The following is a 9483-nucleotide window of genomic DNA, read 5'->3' on the forward strand; positions in this document are numbered from 1 at the left end:
GGAACTGGGTAGGGAGGGCTGCTGTTTGTGGGTGAGGACAGGGGACTGGGGGGAACCTAAGGGGATAAATCAGGGGACGATGGTGGGAAGGGGACTGATAAGCAACCTTGGTTGATGGGTGGGATGGGAAAGGCATGCTTTATTTGGGTTGGGGAGGATGTGGACTGAGGGGGTGAATGGTTTGGGTTATCTTTGTATGCATTTATTTGATTTGTTTTTGTACCTGTAACCCCCCCTCTGAAAAAGATAAATGACAAAACTGAATAAAAAAAAGTTGGTCACAAAAAAGGAAAACAGCCCTAATGATGGAAACAAACATGTCATCCAGTCACAAATATTGCGATACTGGTATCATCACAGCCCTAGAGGTCAAGCTTAATTCCTCTGGGGCAGAAAGCAAACTAAATCACAGCCGTATATCCTCCACATTACTACTCCCCTCCCCCAATCTCAACAGAAACACATCACACAGGTTTGTCAGCAGTACAAGCAAACACATAAATCTAATTGAAGTGTAGCATGGGTTCTGGTTAGAGGAGGGGGATGTTTGTTGCTGACAGTGGTATATAGGATAGACCACTTTATAGCCTTGCCTATGATGAGAGGAACAGATTGACGTACAGCCCGCCTCCATACCATCCCACCCCCTCAGCAGTGCTGTGATCAGGCTGGTCACCCAGGCATCATTCCAGTCCTTGGCTCTCCCTCAATGCAGTATCATACATATCCATCATACTACTGCATTTGCATTCTAAAGCCCCAAACCCCACTCTTTCCTGCTCAATTAGATCTTTCTCTCCTTGTGTCTCAAAGAATTGTGATTGAAACAGGGAGCCCATCCACTAACTAGAGGTCTGAGAAACCAACTAAGTGGTGAGAGCTCCAGAGGGCTGAAACCTGTTGTCATCTTGAATGGAGTCAGGGAAGACACAGAGATGTGATAAGCACTGTGGTGCAGGTTCTGTTGACAAATCCACAGGTGCAGGCTAACAAAAGGCCTCTGAAAACCACAGGCCTCAAATCAGGGTGGTTCTGTCTGCAATCTATGTTGTAGGAAAGTTGGGTTACGAGTATCGCTGATCCATCCAGCATATACAATAGCGCAACTGATTCTCAGAATCAGAGATAGACAAGTGGTTTTATAAGAATGGTGTTGCTTTTTAAAGGAGATATACAATTGCCACCACATCATGAGAACAGAGAGCTGTTAAAATGTACAATATGAAGTCCCCACTCCCCCACATGAGAGAAAAAGACAGTACTGGCTGGCAGGCATGAGTCTATAAATCAACCATATACCCTTGATACTTGGTTTGACATCCAATGCGACGTCTTTCTTGGCATAGAGGCCGTCTTTGGCAAGAGTGACGACTGAGATGGTTAGCACCGAAAACTTTACAGCTGCTCTGAACACAAAAGACAAATCTGAAATCTCTGACTGATTGAATAAACACACCATAGCAAACCCTAGCTATATAGGGGCTAGTTATTGTACAGTCGTAGTATGTAGCATCTAGCTAGGTTAGTGGTTCATGTTTTGATTTATTTTAGTTAACGTTACAAGCCGTGTGTGAACTAGCAACAACTCGTCTCCCAACAACAGCTTGTTAGTTTAGTTAGCTAGCTAGTTAGGCTAGCAAGTTTCCGGACCTGTGTCGAAAACATTAGTTAGGATAGCAAACTGGCTTAAACTGCCAACTAGTTACCTAACTAACCATAAATTAGTTAGCAACGTAAACATTTTATATCACAGAAAGATGCAATATCACTGATCGGTAATCGTAGCTAGATAATACTGAGACCATGGCGATTCAATTATGGCAGTCGGTGGATATCGATTTAAAAGGGACTCGCCCAGGATGAACAGGGCTGGCATTAGCTGGCTAGCCAGCTAAAAGCTAAGTTTGCTAGCAAGCTATTGACCACATAACTAGCTATTTAGCTAATGTCTAGTTTCAAAATATATACCATCTTCAACCTAGGCTAACGTTACCCAACACAGTTTTCAATGTACACTTACCGCTCTGCTCGCCAAGAAAGACCAATTTAAATTTCCTTAGAGGGTTTCCAAAATCTCCTGCCGCGGACATGACTGCAGTATTGCTAGGCAGGCAAAGGCAAGTTGTAGACTGTGGAGAAACACACTAGGGCCCTACTTTATTGAGCTAGCTAGCCAGTTCATTAGCTACCTAGCATTAAGTAATGCTCCTAAAGTGCAGTTTCTTGGCCAGACCGGCAGTGGGTGAGTTTAATAGCTAAATGACTCACTGGCTAGCTAAACGGCAGCACTCCAACCACTGTGCTGTGAGCAGCATTTGCGTGAGCAACAATAGTGGAATCGGCGGTTTGTCTTCAAAATAAAAGACCCCAATTGAAACATACAAACAGATTTAAAAAAATAGTAGAATCATGCCAGAATTGGCCTAGATAATGCGTAAACTCTACATAGTTGTGTTCTGTGGCTGTCACTGAGTAGGCTGATAGACCATTTCATGGATATACAATCCATAGGTTAGGCTGTACAGTGCATATAAGTATGCCCCCAATTAAATTCTGAATTCAAATACGTCCACTGCTATTTCAAAAGATTATTACATGTTTTTGTCAAATTAGCTAATAATTCTCATTTGTTGAATTTACATAACAACATTCCAACCTTGTTTAGCATTATCTAGTCCAGTTGTGGCATCATTCAACTATTTTTATCTGATTGCATCAGTTTCAATAGAGCGGCAGGTAGCTTAGTGGGTACCGAAAGGTTGCTGGTTCTAATCCCCGAGCCGACTAGGTGAAAATCTGTTGATGTGCCCTTAAGCAAGGCACTTAACCCTAATTGCTCCTGTAAATCGCTCTGGATAAGAGCGTCTGCAAAAAATTTTTTTTAAAAAAAGTATTACTTTTATTTTGAAGGCGAACCGCCTACTCCACTACTGTTGCTCACGCTAATGTTGTTCACAGCACACTGGTAGAACGCCCACTCGCTAGCTGTTTGTCACAACCTAATCTTTACGATGACTGACACAAGGCTCCACCAATACAATGCAATTGTGGCATCCGATGCAGTGGCGTAAATTATGTCATTATGGCCCACAAGCGTTGAAATATATTGTAATGACCCAGCTGGGTCATAAAGGAAAAAGAGATGGACACCAGGTGTGCAGGGCAGAACACAGGTTTATTCCTAAACTGGGCTATTGTTCAGGCCACAGCCCACGCCGCTAAATTCCGAACGTACACAAATATACCATGTCAAGTTAAGGGTCACCCTCATAGGAGCAGATCAGGTTCCCGAACAGAAGAGAGAGAAATGAGACAGTAACATGCATTTAAAAACCCCGCGGGATTACCCATCATACCCCCCCAACCTTTCCGTCTGTCCTGGCATATTTAACCCCCGCTAGCACCCATGAGAACAATAACACACCCACGAACACAGAACACAATACCGGGTCGTTACAATATGCTATACCCGATAATATATTTCTTAATGGGATCTGTACATTAAAACGTGGCTTGCCGCTTTTGTGTTTTGTTCTCGTGTCCTAAATTAGCATATTTCATTCAATTCCATACATTATTTGGGTCAGAGAGGAAGAGGCGACATTTTTGCATGGGAATGTACAGGTAAAAGTCAGTAAATTAGAATATTTTGAAAAACTTGATTTATTTCAGTAATTGCATTCAAAAGGTGTAACTTGTACATTATATTTATTCATTGCACACAGACTGATGCATTCAAATGTTTATTTCATTTAATTTTGATGATTTGAAGTGGCAACAAATGAAAATCCAAAATTCCGTGTGTCACAAAATTAGAATATTGTGTAAGGGTTACATTTTGAAGACACCTGGTGCCACAAACTAATCAGCTGATTAACTCAAAACACCTGCAAAGGGCTTTAAATGGTCTCTCAGTCCAGTTCTGAAGCCTACACAAACATGGGGAAGACTTCAGATTTGACAGCTGTCCAAAAGGCGACCATCGACACATTGCACAAGGAGGGAAAGACACAAAAGGTTATTGCAGAAGAGGCTGGCTGTTCTCAGAGCTCTGTGTCCAAACACATTAATAGAGAGGCAAAGGGAAGGAAAAACTGTGGTCAGAAAAAGTGTACAAGCGATAGGGATCACCGCGCCCTAGTCAAGATTGTGAAAAAAACCCATTCAAAAATGTGGGGGAGATTCACAAGGAGTGGACAGCTGCTGGAGTCAGGGCTTCAAGATCCACCACCAAGAGACGCTTGAAAGACATGGGTTTCAACTGCCGCATACCTCGTGTCAAGCCACTGTTGACCAAGAAACAGCGCGAAAAGCGTCTCACCTGGGCTAAGGAAAAAAAGAGCTGGACTGCTGCTGAGTGGTCTAAAGTCATGTTTTCTGACGAAAGCAAATTTTGCATTTCCTTTGGAAATCGAGGTCCCAGAGTCTGGAGGAAGACAGGAGAGGCACAGGATCCACGTTGCCTGAAGTCTAGTGTAAAGTTTCCACCATCAGTGATGGTTTGGTGTGCCATGTCATCTGCTGGTGTCGGTCCACTCTGTTTCCTGAGATCCAGGGTCAACGCAGCCGTCTACCAGCAAGTTTTAGAGCACTTCATGCTTCCTGCTGCTGACCTGCTCTATGGAGATGGAGATTTCAGGTTCCAACAGGACTTGGCGCCTGCACACAGCGCAAAATCTACCCGTGCCTGGTTTACGGACCATGGTATTTCTGTTCTAAATTGGCCAGCCAACTCCCCTGACCTTAGCCCCATAGAAAATCTGTGGGGTATTGTGAAAAGGAAGATGCAGAATGCCAGACCCAACAACGCAGAAGAGTTGAAGGCCACTATCAGAGCAACCTGGGCTCTCATAACACCTGAGCAGTGCCAGAAACTCATCGACTCCATGCCACGCCGCATTAATGCAGTAATTGAGGCAAAAGGAGCTCCAACCAAGTATTGAGTATTGTACATGCTCATATTTTTCATTTTCATACTTTTCAGTTGGCCAACATTTCTAAAAAATCCCTTTTTTGTATTAGCCTTAAGTAATATTCTAATTTTGTGACACACGGAATTTTGGATTTTCATTTGTTGCCACTTCAAATCATCAAAATTAAATGAAATAAACATTTTAATGCATCAGTCTGTGTGCAATGAATAAATATAATGTACAAGTTACACCTTTTGAATGCAATTACTGAAATAAATCAAGTTTTTCAAAATATTCTAATTTACTGACTTTTACCTGTATATACACATCCGAGCATGTCTCTGTCACAGATTACAGGGAGGTTGGTGCAGTGGCTCTTGTCGTGTTCAAAACAACTGAAACTCGTAAATCTCCGACTTCAGTGCATTCAAGTCAACTGCGAACTCGAAAAAAAACGCGCTCCGACATGAAAAAAACTACATTTTGAATGGTTATCCAACTCGAAATTCCAAGCCGGAAACTCGGGCATCTTTCTAGAGCTCCGACCTCCAGATTATTGATGTCATGATTGACCTCGTTTTTTTCCAAGTTCCCATTTGTCGTGAAAGCACGATAAGGTCCTGTCCAGTGGTGTAAAGTACTTAAGTAAAAATACTTTAAAGTACTACTTAAGTATTTTGGGGGGGGGGTATCTGTAATTGACAATTAATATTTTTGACAACTTTTTTACTTCACTACATTCCTATTTCAATTTCTTTATACTTTTACTTTTGATACTTAGGCCTAAGTATATTTAAAACCAAATACTTTTAGACTTTTACTCAAGTAATATTTTACTGGGTGACTTTCACTTTTACTTGAGTCATTTTCTATCAAAGGTATCTTTATTTTTACTCAAGTATGACTATTGGGTACTTTTTCCACCATGGGTCCTGTCCATGGTTCTGTCAAAAGGTTGCTTGATGAGGACACCACTGTTCCAGAGCCAGCGGTCTGTGTTACGGAGTCTAGTTGTTAGGTAATCGACTAGCTGGGCTGTTCCCCGGACTCCGTGTGTAGGGACTTGTACAATGCTTGAACAAGGCTATTGAACTTGACATTTGTATCTGTCTTTATTATTTTATCCAATGTGGGAATCTATTTTCTCATAACTGATGGGATGACTAACTTAGAAAGAATGCATTAATGATTAAAGCATAAAAGGTCTGTACTGTACTGATATAAATTGTTTCACCTAACAAGCTGTGATTAATGTGAGGAGCTGTTTTAGGGAGTAGGGGAGGATAAGAACTTGTCTCAAAATACTAGACTACACTGCTTCTTTGTGATCTGTGAACCGTCCAAGGACATGGGTACTGCAAAAAAGTGATGACTCTACAGGTTGTTATGATAAAAACGTATGCCTGGCAACAGGGATGCGCCAAGGGACTGGGACCAGCCGGTGCGCCAACGGATAGGTTGGGCAAGTCTAAACCACGCCCAACCTCTACCCTGATAGGCCCAGCAGAGAGCGGGAACTAAAAACTGTCCGAGTATTTGAAGAAGAACCTGTAACAATGGATTAGTTCTCTGTCTGCCCTGCGTGGTATTTCAGTGAGCCCGTATACGAACCTTCATACTTATCATACATACATTTTGCATATAATAAATTTAGCTTGGATTGAAGATCTCTTGATTCTTATTCCAATACCAGATTTGAATTACGCAATTTATAACACCAACATATCATACTCAAACATGGTATCAGAAGTGGCTCGAAAACCACACGTTTGTTATTTTTGTAGCTACGTACAGTATAGGCGCAGTTACGTTCCATATGCGAACACACGCCGTTTCCTACTGCTAACGTTAGTCACAACACTAATCAACTCATTGTTAGCTGGCTAGCTAGCATCACTACCTACCTCGATGGCTGAAGGCAAAGAGATCTCATATTCCATGGTTCTCACAGGGGACTGGAATACTAATTGGGACAACTTCAGGGACGAATTCGAGGACTACGCGCTGGCGACCGGTCTACATTAGAAACCCAACGAGGTCCAAGCGGCAACTCCGAGGACCTTAATCGGCAGCGAATGCAGGCACATCTACCGGCACAATCTCACCCTCACAGCACGACAACAGTGTGATGCAAAGGCTATACTGAATGCATTGGAGAATTACTTCAAACCCGCCAGGAACGTCATTTACGAGCGGTTCGTTTTTGGAAGCTGCAACGTTGTAACCTGTTTGAGAGAAAGATTGAAAGATGGGCGATTGAAAGATGAACTGATTCGTGACAAAATACACTGCTCAAAAAAATAAAAGGGAACACTTTAACAACACAATGTAACTCCAAGTCAATCACACTTCTGTGAAATCAAACTGTCCACTTAGGAAGCAACACTGATTGACAATACATTTCACATGCTGTTGTGCAAATGGAATAGACAACAGGTGGAAATTATAGGCAATTAGCAAGACACCCCCAATAAAGAAGTGGTTCTGCAGGTGGTGACCACAGACCACTTCTCTGTTCCTATGCTTCCTGGCTGATGTTTTGGTCACTTTTGAATGCTGGCGGTGCTTTAACTCTAGTGGTAGCATGAGACGGAGTCTACAACCCACACAAGTGGCTCAGGTAGTGCAGCTCATCCAGGATGGCACATCAATGCGAGCTGTAGCAAGAAGGTTTGCTGTGTCTGTCAGCATAGTGTTCAGAGCATGGAGGCACTACCAGGAGACAGGCCAGTACATCAGGAGACGTGGAGGAGGCCATAGGAGGGCAACAACCCAGCAGCAGGACCGCTACCTCCGCCTTTGTGCAAGGAGGAGCAGGAGGAGCACTGCCAGAGCCCTGCAAAATGACCTCCAGCAGGCCACAAATGTGCATGTGTCTGCTCAAACGATCAGAAACAGACTCCATGATGGTGGTATGAGGGCCCGACGTCCACAGGTGGGGGTTGTGCTTACAGCCCAACACCGTGCAGGACGTTTGGCATTTGCCAGAGAACACCAAGATTGGCAAATTCGCCACTGGCGCCCTGTGCTCTTCACAGATGAAAGCAGGTTCACACTGAGCACATGTGACAGACGTGACAGAGTCTGGAGACGCCGTGGAGAACGTTCTGCTGCCTGCAACATCCTCCTGCATGACCGGTTTGGCGGTGGGTCAGTCATGGTGTGGGGTGGCATTTCTTTGGGGGGCCGCACAGCCTCCATGTGCTCGCCAGAGGTAGCCTGACTGCCATTAGGTACCGAGATGAGATCCTCAAACCCCTTGTGAGACCATATGCTGGTGCGGTTGGCCCTGGGTTCCTCCTAATGCAAGACAATGCTAGACCTCATGTGGCTGGAGTGTGTCAGCAGTTCCTGCAAGAGGAAGGCATTGATGCTATGGACTGGCCCGCCCGTTCCCCAGACCTGAATCCAATTGAGCACATCTGGGACATCATGTCTCGCTCCATCCACCAATGCCACGTTGCACCACAGACTGTCCAGGAGTTGGCGGATGCTTTAGTCCAGGTCTGGGAGGAGATCCCTCAGGAGACCATCCGCCACCTCATCAGGAGCATGCCCAGGCGTTGTAGTGAGGTCATACAGGCACGTGGAGGCCACACACACTACTGAGCCTCATTTTGACTTGTTTTAAGGACATTACATCAAAGTTGGATCAGCCTGTAGTGTGGTTTTCCACTTTGATTTTGAGGGTGACTCCAAATCCAGACCTCCATGGGTTGATACATTTGATTTCCATTGATCATTTTTGTGTGATTTTGTTGTCAGCACATTCAACTATGTAAAGAAAAACGTATTTAATAAGATTATTTCATTCATTCAGATCTAGGATGTGTTGTTTAAGTGTTCCCTTTATTTTTCTGAGCATTGTAGTACTGGGAATTGCAAATGAGGACACGCGTCGGGGTCTACTAAGAGAGAGAGAGGCTTAACATTAGTAACTGCCATTGAAATGTGCCGCACTGACATGAGAATGAGAGCAATGGAAATCGAAACCCCACGCACCGACGCTGAAACTGTTCACGCTGTTGCCAGTAGTGTTGCCAACTCCTCAGTAAGGAAAGTAGCTATTGGCTGTCCTAAAAGTCACTAAATGACGTCATCACCTAATTTGCATAATTGGCCATGTGCATGTAATTGTGATAGACGCTGTAGGAGAGAGGAATAATGTCGTGGGAGAGAAAAAAATCAGCAAAAAACACCTTACATTTACATCAGCCAGTGGCGGCTTCCCGCATGCGCGATTCAAGAACATCTCCTGCTCTGACTGGGCCGCCTGTGAGTGCTTTGGGACGGGGGTGGGGGTGGGGCCCACGGCAGCAACGTTGCTCGTTGAGAAGAGTAAGAACGATACGTGCATTCACGTCAGAGTCTCCAAAAGTCTCCAATAACACCAGAAAAAGTTGCTAGATTTGTTGCTAGTCGCTTTTTTGAAAATGTGCCGCTAGAGGGGTCTGAATACTCGCTAAACATAGCGACAAAGTCGCTAAGTTGGCAACACTGGTTGCCAGGCAGACATTCAGACAAAACCAATCAAGGCAGAGTAATTCACCACGAATGGTGAACACAGACA

At 44.0% G+C, this 9483-nt stretch overlaps 1 protein-coding gene across 4 annotated transcripts in view; it reads right to left on the bottom strand.

The window, feature by feature from the left end:
- LOC121573690 (ras-related protein Rab-6A) overlaps positions 1-2288 on the bottom strand; it is a 32409-nt gene extending 30121 nt beyond the window's left edge. For all 4 annotated transcript variants that reach the window (XM_041885858.1, XM_041885857.1, XM_041885856.1 and 1 more), the window contains exon 1: positions 2021-2288. In XM_041885858.1, the coding sequence (XP_041741792.1) occupies positions 2021-2090 (70 nt within the window). In that variant the 5' untranslated portion in view covers positions 2091-2288. The remainder of the gene's footprint in view (positions 1-2020) is intronic.
- Between the last annotated feature and the right edge of the window lie 7195 nt (positions 2289-9483).

Source organism: Coregonus clupeaformis, chromosome 9, assembly GCF_020615455.1.
Source record: "Coregonus clupeaformis isolate EN_2021a chromosome 9, ASM2061545v1, whole genome shotgun sequence".
Taxonomy (NCBI): domain Eukaryota; kingdom Metazoa; phylum Chordata; class Actinopteri; order Salmoniformes; family Salmonidae; genus Coregonus; species Coregonus clupeaformis.